Source organism: Copidosoma floridanum, unplaced genomic scaffold (genome assembly GCF_036245765.1).
Source record: "Copidosoma floridanum isolate Cflo_tuat_1 unplaced genomic scaffold, Cflo_Japanese_pri ptg000007l, whole genome shotgun sequence".
NCBI lineage: Eukaryota > Metazoa > Arthropoda > Insecta > Hymenoptera > Encyrtidae > Copidosoma > Copidosoma floridanum.
Window position 1 is genome coordinate 12188432 of NW_028321884.1, and position 20353 is coordinate 12208784.

General features: G+C 34.5%; 3 protein-coding genes across 6 annotated transcripts in view; 2 read left to right on the forward strand and 1 right to left on the reverse strand.

The window, feature by feature from the left end:
• LOC106636435 (uncharacterized) overlaps window positions 1-3030 on the forward strand; it is a 250834-nt gene extending 247804 nt beyond the window's left edge. Inside the window, exons 5-9 of the mRNA XM_089588933.1 lie at window positions 25-344; window positions 989-1405; window positions 1490-1641; window positions 1699-2058; window positions 2783-3030. Coding sequence (XP_089445059.1) covers window positions 25-344; window positions 989-1405; window positions 1490-1641; window positions 1699-2058; window positions 2783-3030 — 1497 coding nt within the window. The remainder of the gene's footprint in view (window positions 1-24; window positions 345-988; window positions 1406-1489; window positions 1642-1698; window positions 2059-2782) is intronic.
• A 2284-nt stretch (window positions 3031-5314) lies between these two features.
• Sirt4 (NAD-dependent protein deacylase sirtuin-4) lies at window positions 5315-6792 on the forward strand. Its single transcript, XM_014348875.3, has 4 exons — window positions 5315-5458; window positions 5537-5822; window positions 5897-6179; window positions 6247-6792. The coding sequence occupies exons 1-4, from the start codon at window positions 5413-5415 to the stop codon at window positions 6562-6564; spliced, it is 933 nt and encodes a 310-aa protein (XP_014204361.2). The 5' UTR covers window positions 5315-5412; the 3' UTR covers window positions 6565-6792.
• A 1558-nt stretch (window positions 6793-8350) lies between these two features.
• Window positions 8351-18736, reverse strand: LOC106636462 (acidic phospholipase A2 PA4). 4 transcript variants are annotated; one of them, XM_089588637.1, is made up of 5 exons: window positions 18515-18736; window positions 12315-12553; window positions 11003-11340; window positions 10624-10796; window positions 9461-9542 (listed from the first exon to the last, which is right to left on the reverse strand). In XM_089588637.1, the coding sequence occupies exons 2-4, from the start codon at window positions 12492-12494 to the stop codon at window positions 10631-10633; spliced, it is 684 nt and encodes a 227-aa protein (XP_089444763.1). In that variant the 5' UTR covers window positions 12495-12553; window positions 18515-18736; the 3' UTR covers window positions 9461-9542; window positions 10624-10630. The 4 variants fall into 4 exon arrangements, with proteins under 4 accessions (XP_089444764.1, XP_014204343.2, XP_089444763.1 ...); XM_014348856.2 differs by having other exon boundaries at window positions 12315-12578; XM_089588638.1 differs by lacking the exon at window positions 10624-10796 and having other exon boundaries at window positions 8351-9542; window positions 11003-11273; window positions 12315-12578.
• Window positions 18737-20353: the final 1617 nt, after the last annotated feature.

Here is a 20353-nt window from a genome sequence, read left to right on the forward strand (position 1 = left end):
AACGTGAAATTTCGTTAAAAACAGCTGGGCGGCCAGAGGTACGTGATGCGAGAGGGCAGGCCCTACTGCCTGCACTGCTTCGACGCGTCCTTCGCCGAGTATTGCGACAGCTGCAGCGAGCCGATTGGCGTGGACCAAGGCCAAATGTCCCACGAGGGCCAGCACTGGCACGCGACCGAGTGTTGCTTCTGTTGCGTGAATTGTCGGACGTCGCTCCTGGGACGGCCATTTCTGCCCCGGCGCGGGGCCATTTATTGCAGCATCGCCTGCAGCAAAGGCGAACCGCCCACGACGCCCAGTGACTCGTCAACCAGCGCTGCCCCGTCGGCACCCTCGTTTCACAGGTATAAGGATATTTTTTTTTTTTTTCTTTCTAATCGTCATTACAGGGGCTACATCACGCGGAACGATGCTTTCACAGAAATTTTCCCAGTTGGTGTCAGAAGTGCCAACATTTTCCTCTCGAAAATTCGATGGTTTTACGAAATAAATTACAATCTCTCTTTTGTTTAAACTTACACCCAACATGCGCTAATTTTTACCGAAACATAGAGTACTTTGAAAAACACAATTTCTATATATAATACTAATGTATAAATATAGATTCAACCAAATACTTGTTTAATTCAGATAAATCTTTTTGTTTGTATTCAAACAAACGTTCGTTTGAATTGACGAAATTTTTTTTTTTTCCTATTACGATAACCATATACTAGACAGTTTGAAAATTTCCATCATAAATTCTTGTCGTAGCCAAGTCATTAGAGTATAAAAAAAAAGTCACCAAGTACTACACGTATATTATTGTTATCATTGTTCAAAATGAAAATGAAGAAAGAAAAAAATCTTAAGCCTTTGGTCTTACTTGAATTAGCGCAATAAATAGAAAACAATCGAGTGATGGAAACAGCGTTCAAAGAAAGAGACGAAAAAAATAAAAAAAAAATCAAATTCCATGGATGGCGTATTAATGACCATGTGTTTCCAGAATGTCCCGAAGACACGGCACGGCCCGCACCGCGGTGATGAGCCACGAAAACGGCAGCGGCTCCCCAAGAGCGGACGGCTCCTCGCCCCGCCACGGCTTCGGCTCCCCGCGAAACTCACCCCGCAGCTCGCGCAGGCACCACCACCAGTACCAGCAGCACCACTCGCCGTACCGACAGTTGCCGCCCCCGCCCACCCACCAACAGCCGCACTCCGTCTCGTTGCAAGGCACGCCGACGCACTCGCCCTCTCCGGCACCCCCTGCCTCGCTGAACGGCGCCGAGTCGGAAACCGGCAGCGCCGCCCCCAACGGCTCGCGCTCCGGGGCCCTCGACAGGGTCCTCCTCGAACGCAACCTCGAGCGGCTACTCCAGGAGCGCAACGCCCAGCCCGAGGAGTCCACCGGGGAACTCGGCAGGTATACACCATCCTTATTCCCTCGCCCCACTGCCGATTTTTTCCGAACAATGTATATACACCGATACCGATCTTCACCCGGCAGGCTGATGCAGGCGCGCGACCGCGAGCCCCTGCGCTGCATCCCCGGCTCGGCGAGTCCCTCCCACGCCTCGAGCATGCCCGAGCTGCCCAACATCCTTGGCTGCACGTCCAACAACAACAACAACAACAACAACAGCAGTGCCACCAGCCAGAGCAGCAGCAGCAACAACAACAACAACAACAACAACAACAATGAGGGCGCGGTGGGAGTGACGACGCCGGTGGCGGAGGACGGGTGTGGCGGGGAGATGGCCTCGGCGTTGCCGGGTTCCCCGCCGTCGTCGAGTTCGGTGTCGCCGTCGACGCCGCCCGAGGACAAGGCCACGCCACCGCCCCCGCCAGCGCCCGCGGGTCCGCCTCGCCACCAGCATCACGAGGCTCAGGTGGTGCAGAGCTCGAGGCGCGTCAGGTTCCAGGGGGACGATTTGGTGGACGAGCCGGGACCATCGGGGGGTAGGAGGCACGGGAGGAGGTCGCCGGTGTCGCCGCCTTGTCTGCCCAGGAGGCATCAGAGCGTGCCGAGGTCGAGGAGCTTGCAGCCCGAGGAGGTGCCCGGCTGCTCGTCTTGGTGTGAGTTTTCGGCATTTTTCTTTTTTTTTCCCCCCACTCGTCGCTTCGTTGTACCGCGACAATACAATATATTACATAGGGGTGGCAAACGTTGAAAAAAAAAAACAACGGAGATTGGGAAATTTTTTTTTTTTTTTTATTAAGATGCACTTCCGTCCAAATTTTGCGTGGGGTTTCAGAATGAAATTAATAAAATTGTAAGAAAAAAAAAAAAAAAAAACTATTAACGTATTTTACTTTACGTAGAAAGGTGAGAATATTCAATATAGTTAATGTGAATAATTATGCCAATGCCATTCCCAGAATGCAAAAAAATAAGAAATTTCGAAAATGATAAGTTAATCGAATAATGTCAGGATGAATATAGATATGTGCATAGGATAAAAACAATCAATTCGCATACCTATGAGCTAAAAATTCAAGGCCATTTGTAGGTCGACCATTTTTTTTAAACGAAAATTAACCCGTAAATATACTGCATCTTTGGTTTTCAAAACTATCTCGTGTGCATTTGGTCAGTTCAATTTATCCAAGTGAAAAACCAAGCCACCCCACGTAGAGCACGTTGAAAATTACCCTCGGCCGGAGTCCGTACCGAACCAACGAGTTGATGAAAAAAAAAAAAAAAAAAAAAAAAAAAAAGGGTGTAATTGTTCTCGCAAAAGAGCGACACCTTGATTTCAGATGGAAAAAAAAAAAGAAAAAAAAATTGTTATGTTCGCAGCAAACGCCTACGCCCGGTCGCGAGCCGACGACGAGGAGAGCTGCTGTTCGACGTGCAGTTCGTCCAGCAGCTCGGACGACGCTGAGGCGTACGCGCTACCGCCGAGGCGGGCCTACGGGGGTGTCCGTCTGGCTTACGTGCCCAACGACGCTGTGGCCTGCGCCCGGAGACGCGCCACCGGTGGCCCAAGCTCCCCCGGGCAGGGCAAGGACGGCGCCACGGGCTCGGACAAATGCGTCGTGTCCTGATCGCACGCCGGCTCCGTCGATCGGAGGAGGAAGATCGGCACCCGATACTGATTACCTTTGTTCCCGTGGTTGAGGGGATCGAAGCACCGGCGGCTTTTGGTTTTTAGAATTTCGTACCGTCACGAGGAACGAGGTTTTTTTTTTTTTTTTTTTTTACTTGTGCTTTGAATTTTTTTTTTGAATTGGCTGGAAAAAAGTATGAATCGTCGATGTAGCCGGTGGGAGATCTGATTGTTCCGTCGCAAATTTGTATTTTTGGGAAGTACATAATTATGGGTTCAAATAATTTATCGGAACAAAAGAGACTTATTGCTATGGAGATAATATGTGCCAATGGATTTTTACGACTGTCGCATACCAGGATTATTTATTTTAACCGCCTATGCATGTAGTTATTTATTTAATTGTCTTCCATGCCTTGTGAAGAAAATTTTTCTTTTTTTTTTTTTTTTTTTTTATACTGGCATGTTAATTCGTTACATGAGGTGTATATAAAAAGAAAACAGCGACTACAGTTAGGTTACAATGAAACTCTTTGTTAAGTATTCGACCAAGATTGTTGCATTTCTTTTCAAGTAAATACATCATTCTTGAAGCAATTATACTTCGTGAAAAAATCGCGTGAATCTCATTATTATTGGTAAAAATGAGTTTTAGTTCGAATAAGCGCTTCCACAAATCGAGAAACTTGACCAATAGTCGAAAATGTTTCTCAAAATTTTAGATTTACCGACACTTCGAACACAAACATATCCCAGCGAGACATTAAACTTTTTAACTGCTTGTCGATCAAAGCTTTTGTGAGTCATTATGTAATTATTTAAAAAGCTTACTGTGTAATATTGTTGTCAATGGAAATTCGTAAAAGTGTCAAGTAACGTACAAAATGAATTTAAAAAGTAGATATAAAGATATAATTATAAATTATACAACATTCTAGTGGTAACGTATTATTGCGACACGTCGAAATCGTCTATAATGTGACAAAAATTTCTAAAAAAAATTTCAATTAAATAATAAGAGTCTAGTATTTCGAATCAACGAAAGACTGTGAGACTATTGAATTCACAATGTAAAACAACAAACAATTTTTAATTGAAATGACATTTTGTAAGCGGATAAATGACAGTATAAGACTTAGTATTAATTAAACAACAAATAAATATAGTATTTATATTGGTCTGAATCGTGTACATATATAATAGAACAAAGTACTTTGATACAGAAATGAGAGTATTGTATACAATTTTATAAGGACATGTAAAGAACAATAGGATAGATAATATAAACCAATAATAGATTATTTACATCCATTACAACAACAACAACAAAAAAATATATACATTCTTGAAACAAACGATACGCAAAAAACTGTCGATATTTTATACATACGTAATTATGAGACATAAAAGATGTTGTCGAAATGGATATTAATTTCTAAAATTTACGTGTCGTAATGATAAAATTGTAAACAATTTTGCCTAATGATAATAAGGTATTTTTCAAACAAAATAAGAATCATGCAAATGTACAAAGTCCATATACATTATATCTTGTACTTTATAAATCTTTTATACGATTTTTGTGTACATATCAAATATCAAAGTGACAAAATTGTATGAAATTACAAAATAAGAAGCATTTTTCATTAAAGTAATATTTTAAAGAAACCTTTTGTATTTAGTTACCTATTTTCCCAGTATTTCCTTGTTGTCATCAAACATTATTATTGTTATTTTTTTTTTTCTTCAATTCTTTACGTCATAATAATTTTTAAGTAGCACCATCTGAAATTATGAATATTTTTTGTGAATTTTTTTTACTAATGTCAAATAATAGTTGCAAAAAATGCTTAATTATATGTTATTATTCATTAAAAAAGAAATCCTTACTTCTGTCAAAACAAGTTTTGAATTGTTTAAATGTACGTTTCATCAAAACATGAATATTTTAAAGTACTTGTACCCAAAGAACACGACCTGATACATTTGCTCATAAAAAAAAATCGAGAAATTAATTGCAAAATAAGTTATTAGGTGTAAAAATTATTATGCTTTAAATTTTATCTTGAAAAGCAACCATTTAAATTGTTCAAACTTTTTTATAATTCGCGGCAAAGTAAAATTACTTCTTCTGCGCATGTCTGGAATCTAGCAGACGATCAGTGGTCACGCAGGAGCAGACCGATTTGAGAACAGCTGATTGCTGCTGCAGGATAATATGTCATAAAATGTCATAACAATCATTGTATATTGTGTACAATAGAACTGAAGACGCATTCGAAACAATGCTTTCGTGACAGAATAAGATTTATAATCAACTCCTAATCGAAGTAAAACTCGTGATTCCAGTGTTAAATAATAAACTGAAGTGGAATACAGTATGATCTGCATCACAAGAAGCCACAGAACAGCGTCAAATTTTAAGGGTCAGTCAAACACCCGTTTTCCAGCCAAACCCTTAATTAACAAAACGAAAAATTAACGAATTGTAAAAAAAAGTATAGATCGCATAATCCACTGCTGCTCGTCGAGCCTCGCCTACGTACCGAAATGCGAGCCAGTAAAGTCCGAGGACATCGAGCTGCTGAGGCGATTCGTGGACGAGTCCAGGAAAATTTGCGTCGTCACCGGGGCTGGGATCTCCACCGAGAGCGGAATTCCCGATTATCGCTCGGAAGGTGTTGGTTTGTTTGCCACCAGTGACCGCAGGCCTGTTTCTTACAAGGACTTTTGTGGCAGCGACAAGGTTAGGAGACGATACTGGGCTAGGAATTATGCAGCCTGGCCAAGGTATGCTAGTTTACTTTTACACATAGCTCACACCTTTCATGTTACGTGCAATAAGGTTTCAAGTAATTTTGCAGATTTAGCTTGTTTCAACCAAATTTCACGCATATGTGGCTGAAGACTATGGAGGATGTGGGCAAAGTGAGCTGTGTTGTCACGCAAAACGTTGACAATTTACACGTTAAAGCTGGTAGCAAAAACGTCATTGAACTGCACGGTACTGGATACAGAGTAATGTGCTTGAATTGCAACGAGAAATTGGACAGATTCGACTTTCAGGGAATTCTCAACAGACTAAATCCCACCATGGCTACTTCGTGCGATAAAATACGTCCTGATGGTGATGTTGATTTGTCACAGGTATTTATTATTTTGTATTGTTTTCTACAATAAATAAGAAACATTTTATGCTTATTATGAATTTTAGGAGCAAATTGACGATTTTAAAATACCGCCGTGCTCAAACTGTGGTGGGATTCTCAAGCCTGACATAGTGTTTTTTGGTGACAATGTTCCCAGAGAAGTTGTCGAGCGAGTGAAAAGTGAAGTGGAAGATGCCGATTCTTTGCTTGTCCTTGGCACTTCCTTGACTACATTCTCTGGTTACAGAATTGTGCTTCAAGCAACAGAAGCTGTTAAGCCCATAGCGATATTAAATATTGGTGAAACGAGGGGAGACGAACACGCGCACATCAAAGTTCATGGTAGATGTGGTGAAATCCTTTCGATGCTTGGTAAAAAGTGATTCTGATGAAGAACTTTAAAAAACTGTAGTTTAAGATCGTGAGCCTTGAAAAAAGTACAACTTAGATAATTTTACATTTGTGTTATGCTAAGAACCATTTGTTTTAACAATGCCTGTCTGAAAATGTATAAAACTTTGTATTTTACATACATGTAAAAAATATTATTGTATATTAATAGAAAAATTATATTTTGATATTGTTATAGCACTATTTATTACTTAGATAATGTGTTTACCGTATTTTTTATTATGAATAAAATGTTACTGCATAATTAAAATTTTTTTTGTATATTTTGAGGAAACGAACAACAAATATAATTATTATTGTTGTTTTAAAATAAATTTCAATGTAATATTCATCCTCCACATTTCTTAACAGTTACTATGTACATAAATAAATGGAAGTATGATATATAAATGGTTGTAAAAAATATAAAAGTTAAAAAATTATTTAAAAGCCATTGAACCTTTCTAATAGATTCGTAAAAGTGATACTGGGCATAATTTTTTTCGCATAAAGACTAATCAAAGTGGTGCGATACTTCCTTTTACACTGAATGTTTAAACTGAAGATTTAAAGCTTTATTATTTAGATACAAACAAAAATTCAATGTTATAAAGCATCCGATTTCTTAAACTCGGTAACACATTTTTGCCTACATCCTTTGTAAGTTTAAATTTTTACTGGGTAAAAAAAATCATTTCACTCTTGGGATCAAATATAAGCAACTAGATACAATAGATATTATTAGTTGGAAATTTTCTCATAATTGTACAATACTAAGTATTGAAGTACTCGCAGTTTTATTATACATCTTCAGAATAATTTTTTATAGAAGTTATTCACTTGACTAGCAATGTACCGACAGTACCTTATTTTTCAATTTTCATTCATAATTATATTGAAAATTAAATTTTTTACTAGTATGACTTTTTTTTGTGCTATTTACAAACAACGGTTTGCTTTAATTTTTTTGTTTACAAATATTACTGATAATATCAATGGACTAAAAAACTCAAATTACAAACAATAAAGAAGTATAACAAAAGAAAACTAAATAAAAATTGTCATGCAAGCTTATAAAACTGTAAGAAAATTATTAAAGTAATTTATATGATTATTACGAGACGCATTCGAGGAATGTAGGTAATTTTTTTTTAACTAATACCCAAGCCAAAATAATCTCATTTATTTGATTATTAATTTTTTATTTAAAAAATAATAAATACGAACTAATTGTAACAAATTAATAAATTTTAGATTTGAGACAATAACAGTATTTACCATTAATTGTTGTTAATTGAAAGCTATTAGTATTTTTTTTCAACATTTTATCAGTAGTTTTTTTTTATTTGTGAAATCTAAATTAAAAAAGTAAAATACTATGTAATTCTGTCATTAAATAACAAATTAATAATTTTTATCAAAAATCAGTTATATTTTATAAAAATTGTTATCAGTCACTCAAAAATATCATAGTAATTAATTATGAATTAAAAATATCACAAGCAATAAAATTCAATTAGTTATAACTTATAGAAGTTATTATCAGATTTTTTTTTCTTTTTGAAATGTCATACACGACGAAAATATTAGAAAAAAATAACTACTAGCAAACAATAATAACAGTTATTAAATTTTTTTCAAGTATTTCATCTGGACTTTACTAATTTTTATTATCTGTTTATTATCACTTATAGTTAGCTATTCACCAAGATGATTTGGAAAGTAAAAAAAAATCTTAGTTTTAATTTTTTTTTTTTTTTTACGAATATAAATAGCAAATTCAGTATCATCGGATATTTATTTGAAAAGCGGTTACAATAAAATGATTATCATCGTATGATTGCTCTGTTGTTTCTTGAATCACAATATATAATACATTGGTATTTATCAATACATGCACATGATTAAATACATCACACATGTGGGTTCATTGGCAATATATAAATTAATTACTGCAACGTTTAATAACAATATTTTTAAGACTAGAGATCACTGGATAAAGATAATACATGCCTTTGATGTGTACGCATAAGCAATAATGTTACATGATTTCAGTATATAGGAATATAAAAATCTACGTCTACATTAGTACTTACAGCAGTACTAATTATTATTGTTTTGTAAAAGTGTAAAAGTTTAAGAATTTCTATCACAAGGCGTATTATACCTACGTTACAATTATTATATCATACATAATGTAAAGTCACTACGGCTAAAAAAAAACGTAATTTTCAGGGCACAGATACTCGTTATATTTATACTTTTTCTGTTTTTCCCGTATCAATTTAAACTTCTCAAGTTTTCTTTGAGATATACTATGCTAAAAATAATCACTATCATGCATTTATTCTCATTTTTTTTTTTTAATAACTTAATATCAATATAACAAAATAAGCGTGTTTTACCACAGTTTTCAAGGTCATCGAATTTTTTCAAATGCCAATTGATACGCATTCCGAATATTTTAGATAGGAATACACTTACACACGATTTTTAATAAGCTAATAAATAATATTTATAAAAAGCGGACGCAACGCTATTATTTCAAGCTGAAAGGAAAACTATTCGAACTTCCATTATACAGTCAATTTCCTATCCTTTTAATAATATTACATCTGGAAAAAGGCTACCCATAGTGTAAAAGTTATGCATTAAAGGTAAAAACACATTTGCCGCACTTTTTCTACCTCAACTCTGGCAAAAAGTAAAAATCAATCAAACAACGACGCAGTGGAGCCTATAAGACAAGCGTTTTGTTCTGAAATACTAAGACTAATTTAATTTTTCCTCGTAAACAAAAAAACAAAAAAAAAACTATTCTACTTCCTCACAAATTGACGTTTCCGCTCGATGAGACGTTCAGTGAAGCTTCTTTCAGAGGTGTAAAGGCATCAATGGCACGTACTTGTCGCTTGGCTGGAACTTGTACTGGGAACATAGTTTCGACCACTCGGACTCGTTGTAGCCGTTTCTGAAAAATAAAAAAAATTTATGCCACTGCAACCATATCAATTCAAATTTTTATTTCATACGATTGCACTGGAACCATCACCATCAGAAGTTATAAGAAACGAGACATTTTAATCCAGGTGGGATTCTACAGCTATATTTAACTCAAATGGTTATTCGCCTTGCCAAGTGTATGTACAACACTACTGCAGAGCTGTTAAAAATGGCACCAAAAGGTAACCCCGCACCCAAACTTGCAGAATTGAAATACGCCAAATTTTTGTGTTTTTGCTCCTACAAATTTTTCCACGCATAAGTTCGTCAGATTTTCACGCAAGTCTTGTGCAAAGTTTCGTACGAAGTTAAGGCAGAACTCAGATAATTAATATCAATTTTGATGATGTACGAAAAGTAACGAGTGGCTCGTGCATCGTTTCTCTGTTTCTTAAATACGATCGTATTTTTAATATTTAAATCGTGCAATTTATTTGATAAAAAATACATAAGAAAAGGGTATTATCATTCACATTATTGTAAAGATTTTAATGCTTGATATAAATACAAGTTTAAACTTTTTTTTAAATAATAATAATAATTGTTACGAACAGTCAAATTTCAAAGAAACAAGAAACTCTGCACAAGACTTATATATATGTATTTATTGCTTGATTAGTAAAAGCTGATTCACTTATCCAAGTTAACGATAAATCGATAAAATTATATAGAAACACGTAATGTTCTCTGAATTATAATAACAGCAACTTACATGATGAGTGAAAATATACAAAAATCATTTTATATGTACTGATTCACAAATATACATAGCCTTTTATGAACCATGACCTTTTTTTTTTTTTTTATGTCTTTGACAGCTAAGGACGAGATATAACGCAATTCTAACGTTTTATCAGCGATTTCCTTGCCATCGGTATATTATTCAAAGAGATAATTAAAAAAAAAAAAAAAAAAGGTGCTACCAATCAACATCGATCATCAAAAAAAGTGCAAAAGTTAGTGGAACCAACAGTACAAAATAGTCAATCTCCCGCCACCAGAAAGCATTTTTTTTTTATTGAATGGAATTTATGATTTACGAGACCCACGCATCAGTCAAAACCGCCGATGGAATCTCTGCTTCGACAACATATGCTTCAACCACGCGTCGAAAGATTGGAAAATTGTCTCGATCGTGATCGGCCTTTTCCTCGCTACGGACCTCGACGTCCAGTTTTGCGAGCTGATGTACTTCAAAGGTCGACTCCAGCCTAGATAACATCTGAACAATTTTTTTGTTTTTTATACCTACATCACAGCATAGTGAACTCACTGTTATACGCCGATTCTTGGACATATTTTAAAAAAATAAATAAATCGGTATTCATCTTTGTTTGCTCCAAAATGACATTTACCGATTACGAGGCTAAAACCTTGATTGAAAAAAAATAAATAAATAAAATAAACAAATAAATAAGAGGGGCCCACCTCTGCCACTGCGAACAGGGACGGCGTTCCTTGAAGCAGGTGACCTGTATGACGTTGAAAAACAGGGCGCCAAGGGTATTGGCGACTTCGGTATTGATCGACTGCAGACACCGGCGAAACTTGGCGTCGCAGTCGCAATGGGAGCGCGTGAACGGCGAGTAGTTGCAGATGCCGTGGATGCACTCCTGGGGCGATATCGTCTTCGGGCAATGGTCGTGCTCACGACAGCAGGCGTCCTCCGAGGCGTGCTGCCCGAGATCGTCGTAGTTGGCTGCCACGTTGCCCGGACCACACCATTTCGTCCCCGGGTACATTATACCACCGCCCGGGGCTTGGTTCTGCAGTGTGAACGGGACCATTTTTTTTTTTTTTTTTTATTAGCTTTTTATGGTCAGGGGGTGTTTTTTATTTTTTTTTATTTAATTTCTTTATTTTCACACCGATTTTCTTTTGTTTTTTCGAAACAAGGAATTATTTTTTTGTTTTAAATAACAATAAGTGGTAAAAAATCATTTTAAAATACGCTTCTGGGTGTTTGAGCAACAGAAACCCGTTGATTTATATTATAAAGTAATTTTTTTTTTTTTTTTTTTTTTTTTTTGACAAAAATGAGATATTGCAAAAAAAAAAAAAAATCGTTAATAAATGAAATAAAATAATTATGTAGAACATCGCATTGGTTATTAGAAAAATCGTCTGTTGTAATAAATAATTATTCATCACACAGGTAAATTAAAAACCATAATGTTTGTATCTTTTTATCAGGTAATTCAAATTTATCTGAAACGTTCCAAATTTTAATTAATTTACTTCTATTTTTATGAATTTGTTTCAGTCAACAAATATTTAACCATTAAAAACTTAAAATTAATACACTTAACAATTCACATCAGTAATGAACAATTGTTCTAGTTTTTTTCTAAAACATGAACTCGGTATAGCTGCAAAATAATTTTCGTTTTGTGTTCTTCTTTAATTTAAAATTAACAGAAAAATTATGAATAACGTAACATATTTAAAAAAAGCATTATTACAGTTTTGATGTCTGAAAATTAATTTTTAATATTTTTCTAATTATTAACATTAAAATTTAAACAACTTTCGGGACAATTCAGGAAATGGAGGAAATTTTTAAATATTTTTGAGCTGACTCAGATAAAAAAAAAAAAAAAAAAAAAAAAAATTGCTCACCAATTTTGAGACTAAACAAAATTAATCATCTCGTAAAAAGCAAGCGCCTACTCAAGCAACTTGACTACACTACCTACACGTATTTCCTAATAACTCAACCAAGTGCAAACAAAGGATTTACCTTGCCCTTTATCCGGGAAGCCTTGCAAGTCTCTTCGAGGTCGGCGACGAGATTATTAGAGATTTGACGCACCTTGTTGGGATCGGATCCCAGCACCATACGCTGAATGGTACCACGATCGTGGTACAGCTCGCAAAACGGCGCCCCGGCGTTCAACTCGACCATGCGGGTCATAGCCATGTCCGCGACCAGGACGCTCGAGTCCACGAGCCCGAGGTGGTCCGTGGAAGCCAGCAACGCTGCCAACAGGAGGTACGGACGCATCTTCATTTCGAAAAACAAAATTTTTATTACTATTTACAATCATGATGATGATGAGTTTTGGTTTTGTCGTTCTGCATCTAATGTGTATATAGTTATCGATTCCTGTAAAAGTAAACAATTCATTGATTTTGTTTGTTTTTTACATTTTTATATAAAATCAAATTTCTTCATAATTTAATTTACGTTGTGTAAATACTTTTTAATACACCAAGAAAACAAGTTAACGTATATCTGATTAAACATTTTATCTCATGGTATTGATAAATTCTTTTTTATAGTCCACAAAATGTTTATAAGCTCCACGACAGCTTTCGTCAAGAATTTGTTAACTTAAATCTCTGAATGGTACTGTAATATTACTGTGACTCTCAACATATTGCCTCAAGATCCCTCGACCGATTTTAATAATCCTTGGTCCATTTTGTTTTTGATACCAAAGTACCTCCTTTGAAAAATAAAATCTCGATTTTATCGATTTTTCATTTATATTGATTTAATTAATTTGAAAAACATCGTTTTTTCTGTATTACGGCATTCCGTATATTGTGACGTATACAGCCGAAGACGTGCACTCTAAGGCCGCGGTCACACGGAGAGCGTACCCGCGTAACCATTTGAGCCCATAAGAGTAAGAGAGAAGTAAAATACGCGAACCTCTCTCTCACTCTCATGGGCTCAAATGGTTACGCGGCACGCGTTACGCTCTCCATGTGACCGCGGCCTTACGCATAATACATGCGTACGATAGTATCACTTTTAACCGCCAGGTGGCATCCCGTAATTTACTTCAATCCGCAAGTGAGAAAAGTAACGTCAGTTTACAAGTACGTGGTCTACCTCGCGATAATCAGTTATCACTCGGCATGCCATAGGTAACGATAATACATCACTGAATATCGAACCTAGGTGCCACATCGGGACCACTGCTGGTCCCGGATTACACCCTATGATGTCTTGATTCAGGGGGCAATCTCTCTCGGGATCAGATGGATAAGATTCCATCAGATCTGATCGAGAGAGGCCAACACCTGAACTTGCTCATTCGGTGAAATCGCAATTTAAATAAAAAATAATTCTCCCCTTTTGCCAAAGTAACATCTGAAATGTGATTAATGGTGTTACGTACGATATGCTAGGCATTTCGGTTATCCCACGTAACAATGATTACTGACGCACCCAAACACGATAAATTGGGTTAATTTACTGGGCAATATTGTCCTCCTTGACCTAAACATCGCAGGTGGAAAGATGTACCAAGCCTCGTAGCTTGGTTGAATTGGACTGAGAAAATATCCGAAATACTGAACTGAACTCAGTTATTATCAAATATTAATCCAAAACGTGGAGGTACATTATAATTCACTGATAAGGTTTACCATTCGTTATTACTGTCCCTTAATCAACTGTAATCGACTGTAAATCAATACTAGACGACATATAATTCATACACTCTCGTACTTTACTATAATATAATAAGTAGTGTAAATACTATGCTACTACTGTACTACTGTAAGTTAATATTGTCAACTACCATCAACTGTCTCGATTTGTGCTAAACACACGCCAACGAAAACGAATTCTCTTACTCTTCTGTTATCTAGGAGGAGTGACTAAATTGTTTTCTAAAATTCAAGTGATAAAATATTAAATAAGGATGGGGGTGTTAGTATCTAATAATACATATATAAACGGTAGATTAAAAAACTGTTTGTGATAACAGATAAAAGGATAAAACAAGTTATTTGACTGGTTTGTTTAAACATTTATTTGGAAAAATGAGTGATCCTTACGTCTTTGTCTTGACAGAATAGAAACCTGTAATAAACTTTTTTTTTTTAACTACATAATAATGAATTTTACTATCATAAAAGAGTGGGATGAACTTAATAACTAATATTATACACTAAAGTTTTTATTTTTATAATTTGTTAATAAGTATTTAAAATAGATTGAGTCAAGGAAAAAAAAATTTTTTTATTTTCAATAAAGCTTTTTGCGAATAAATTAATAGGAATTTTTACCCCTTTAGTTATTATTTGATATCTATTTTAATATCGATCATCAAATGATATACAAATTGAATAAAACAATAATTTTCAAAAATATAAAATGTATCGCAGTATCATAAAATATGTAACATCCATGAAAATGTAAATATAATTTAATAAAATAGAAAAAATTCCGTTTTTTTATTCACTGCATTATCTTTCGTCATTATTTCGTCAATTTATTTAAATTGCTTATGACGTGACTCAGCCGTAACTTCAAACGGGCGATTCATGTGCTCGTAGGATCAATTGATACAAGCACGAGATTTTATTGATCCGTAAGAATGTAAATTGCTCGTCTTCTCTATCATTCTATTGTACGATGGAGTACAATAAAGATCATAAGGGATTTGCATTCGTTGGGATCGATAAAATCTCTAGATAGAAATAATATGTATACCGTTGCAACAACGACGTATGAGTAACAATGGAAAATCATTTACTTTTACATAACAGCCGATTGGTGTACTCTCTTGTGAAGCGAATAAAAAAAATTTGCTCAAGGAAAAATAATCGATGGTTGATTTTTTTATGTAAAATCCACACTCGCACGGAAATGTATGCGAAGGATCTTTTTTAAGCCAAGTGCCAAAAATTAAAATTTTTAAACGCAGTCGACTGCAACTACGCGTTGAAATAGAATACGCTTTAATAGCTCATCAAACTTTATATACGCATACGAGTATTATAGTCTTGATTAACGAAAATTAGTCTATAAAATCGTGTAGCCCGTCCAAGCTATATTTCGATTAAATCGCTGTCTCCTCCATTGTACCCCCGAATCACTTCGTTAAACGCATAAATGTCGCTGGTCAATTTTAAAAAATTTTCCTGGTACTGTTTTGGAACTTGGAAAGAACAAAAAAAAAAAAAAATAAAGTTAGAACAGGAAAAATTCCAAACCCGATCATGAAGATAGAGGAAAGTAACGGCGCAGTAGAGTAAAAAACTCCCACTCGCTTCTACCATCATTTGTTTTCGAGCAACGGCTGAAAAAGAAGTAAATAAATAAAGAAGGAGACAAAAAACACGTGTGTTTGACGTAAAACGTATGCTGCTTTGTTGGATGTTTTACATATAATATGCATGGACAGTTTGGCTTCTGCCGACTCGGGCGTGTGTATACGTTACGAATAAATGCGTTGGTACGAATCTCCCTAGGATGATAGGGTCTGATAAGTGCATTGTAGCGACGTGAAGGTGAACTGCTCGTCCGTGACTGCAATGCGCGCTCGTTTTGATGGGACTTTGCGTGTATCGTCGACGCGAGAAAAGTTTCGATTTTTTGCGTTCGTCTTTGTTCTTCGATGAGCGGTCAATGATCCCGATGTGGTTTATTTCGATGACATTTTTTTTGGACGTGTTTTACGTAAGCGGGAATAGAATTTTGGATAGTCAAAAGTTACGAGCAAAACAATTCTTGACAAAAAAAATTTGCTTATTCTCATTTACTTGAATGTTTTTCATTTGAAAAAGTTGCACTTAACTTAACTTTTTTTTTAAATCATTTTTTTTTTCAATCGTGTGAAATATTTTTTTCTACTCAATTTGATTTCTTTTCAATCTTTAAAATATTAAATTAATTAGAAGAATACGTCATTAATCTAAAGAGCATAAAACATTTTAACCAATTAACATGATCTTTTTTTTCAATGATTAAATTTCAAAATTACCGTAAATAACATTTTATTAATTAAATTTTTTTTTAGTAGATTACTATTTAGTTTTTTAAATATTTTGACCGTACAATTAATTATTTTTTTAATAAATCTATTTTATGAATATCAAAAAAATAATTCTTTAATTATTAAATTTCACGTATAATTTTCGATTAAATTACACATAGTTAAAAATCAAAATACTTGAGGAATAATTTTTAGGAAAATGTAGTAAAATTTTAGTTTATTTGTTTGCTTGTACTAACTAAATAAATGAGCCAAAGTTTAGTTAAGAGTACTAAATTAAATATTAGTATATCATATCGATTGTACATCTCCAAATTAAAGTTTAATTTACTGCTTCATCAAAATTCACATAACTGATTATGTAACATAACATTGATATTTTTTTTATGAAAGTATATTGTATAGTAATTTTGTATGCAATATCGATTTTTCTCTAATTCCTTCAACCAAGTTGAGTAATATTTATTAAAAATTTTCACGTAAGTCATGAAAAAATTTCTACTTTTCTACCGTTAGTATGAATTTTAATCAAACCCAATCAAAGTTTAAATTATACCTTGTCCCGAAGTGATCGAAACACACACCTGTTTACGAAATCATCAATTAGAATGGACGGCTCCACGCGAAATTTTCTGTAAAAATCCCGTAATTTTCAAACACTGTTGTAAAGTAAAAGAGAGGACGAGAAATATGTGTGTGGGTCGGTACACACGCGGTGAAATATTTCCATAATTTTCACATAAGCGCGTCCTTGGAAAACTACTTCTCTCGAGTAAAACTCGCGCGTGTAATTTCGTAGTTCGATAGAATTAATAATAATCCATCGTCCGTGATTTTCCAAAGTCATCAATTACCAGTTTGTAGGAAACGTTAATCCGCGTATGATATCGTATGCATTCCGTCTTGATTGATATGTTGTTTTTCCGGTTGCCATTACTAAATGACACTCGTCATTTTATGATTGAATTGAAGATTCTTTTTACGATGAAAATGAAAAATAAAAATGTGCAACGACAACACTTCCACTTTAAACAAGGTATTTCCCCGTTTTTACGCATCGGGTGCTTGACTAGCTAGTGCCCGGCATTTCGCGTTCGAAAATTTAATGATATTGTTGTAGTTGAAGTTTAAAAACCTCAAGCAATTGAATTTCAGAAACTACACTTTCAAATTTTGTATAAAGACAATTACGATCCGAATACTGTATACTTTTAGTTGAAGGCTTAATGACAGTACTATTTTCTTTTCTTACACGTGGTATAGTTGCATCTTGACGCTGTTTTATATTATGCGCTTTGCGCGTTCTTTTTGCGATCATTAATGTCACTACTATTACTTATGTATTTTTTTTATAATTTTTTGTGAAAAGTCTACCGTCTACAATTTCAACAACCTACAAAATCGTAATGATTCTATGAACATAAACACTTCTGAATTATTTTTAATTTCTTGTTACCATACGACTACATTAAAATGTAAGCTTAGAATAGTTTATTTATTCAAAATAAACTATAGCATTACCTAATTTTCAGACTTGGACACAATTCATTTAGAGATTTTTAAAAACTTTCCCACAAAATTTTTTTTATCACTCATAATAATTTACAAAATATTTTTGATCAAAACAGTGGAGTAATGCGATTTTAGAAAATGAAATCGATCATAAAGTAATTAATAAAATATTAATACGCTTTTTAACAAAATAATTTTTCTGTAAAAATAATGCGTTGTTTTTGCTAGAAAATTTGTATAAGATGTTTTAATACTACAACAATAAAAAATAATTTTTCAGCTCACGTGAGGTGCTACAAAAATATGTATTTTTACTCATAGTATTTAAAAAATTACAATGCCCAGATCTGCTTATTTTATACTAAGGCATGAATATAAAATTTTTTCATTATTATTGTGTAAGAAAACAGACTGCTTTAATTTCACTGTGCTATTCGTAACATGATTATACTTGTTAATAAATATTTTATTGTATGCTAAATACGAATATTTAAATACCATACGTATTATCAATAAAAAATTTAAATAATTGTAAAAACCATTAAAAGACCGAAGATCAGCCAGAAAAATTTTCTCCAAAATAAATACCAATAAGTCTGTCACAGTATCACAATCTGTGATAATCTACTTTAAAAAAAAAAAGTGAAAAAAAAATCTCTTTATAAAATCTCACACACAAATACCACCATACCTTAAAAATGTAATCCAAACTTCCGACGAACCCTTCGGTACTTATTTTTCACACTAAAACAAAAATTTGCACTTTTCTTCGGAACAAAGAAAAATTCACTCAATCACCGAAACGAAAAATCCAAATGAAATCCCAAGTGCACGTCAAGCGTGCCTACGACAGTCGCGCATATATATGTATACCGCGGAGAGATCCACGCCGCGAACAAATGGTGCCGGTGTACTGACTGGAGTCCCCGAAGTTTTGAAGGAACGCGCGCGAAGCCGTACGCGTTTTGTTATTCCCCTTTATTCGTATAATATATATGTATATATATACACAGAGAGGTTTTTCTCTTCGGCCGCTCATCTCGCGCGCGCGCGCTCTTGACTTTGTTGTTGCCGTCCCATTCGTTGGAGATGATTTTTTTCTCTCTCCCTCTCTCAGGGCTATGTTTCCCTTTCTTCCTGTTCTATAGAGAAAAAAATTCTCCTTCCGAAGGTGGACGAGCGGTTCACCTCCTGGCGTTTTTCATCTCCTCGAGGTGATGTGTCTGCGCTGGGGCACAGAGAAACCATTGAACTTCCTTTCACGCTCACTTATGTACGTAATACATGTATACACGCGAATGTTTTGCGCGTGTGTGCCGGTGTCGATTTTATTTTTTACCGATTTCTTTTACGGGCTCAGGAAAACAGCCCTATCTCAAGTTTGTACGAAAAATTTTTTGACTGCGTTAATCAGATTTTAACACGATTAATCAAATTTAATGCTCAATGATTGTAAGCAATTCATGAGCGGTTATTCACTTGGGGTTGAAAAATGAATATTATTACAACCATAATCTCGTACATAACTAGAAAATATGTAAAATGATAAACTTAATTGTTTTAATACTTTATTTATAGTGATGATGATAAAAAATACAAATTTAAGTATTAATTGTTGTAATTTTAATTTTAAATGATGTTAAATAATATTTTAATGTTAAGACCAAGAAGATGTATTGGAGTTACTTTTAAATAAATTTCTAAAAATGTATTTATTTTCATTTTACACGATTTTTAACAGGATATTTATCGACCCCTCGAATCTCGAATAAGCTATTTATTTGTACTAAAATAAAATTGTATCAGAGTGAAAAAAAAAAAAAATGTTTTTTGGATTCACAGCTTGCGATTATCTTATAATTATAAAGTTTTCATCACTATTTATAGTTACATAACGGCAAATAATTCAAAATTGATAATTTATAATAATAATAATAAATTCATATTTATAAACTTTAACCAGGTGATAACAAGAAAAATTATTCGTCACCTGTTAATTAATGCGTTTACAGCGTCAATAAATATTCATTGGTCCCAAGTTTCACATCGTAAATATTCGTTAATGAATCATTCATGAGATACGACCCATCCTATTTATCACTATATCAAATTTGATCAAAACGCGATTTCTTAAATTCAATGCGAAACAAGCGCTATCACTAATTTGTAAGAAAAAAAAAAAAAAAAAAAAAAAACCATCATGTAAGTGCTGTCTTGACTATTATATTTTTTCTGGTAAAACTTGAAAGTATGAAAAAATGTTGTCACCGCTTTGTAGTAGTGTAGGACAGAAAAATTTCCTTTCCCATTTGCATGCGCGCATCATGTGTATCTCTTCGTCTTTGTTTTTTTCCCTCAACTCTGTGTCATCGGTCAAGGTCGGTGACGCCCGAAACACCGAAATCAACGATCATCGCTGCCCCGGATCATGTACACGCGTTTTGATCAAGTGATTTTACATGTTCGTCCGTTCGAACCTTTTAGATGTAATTCATACGGGTAGGATGGATTAGATAGAGTTACTCTCTAC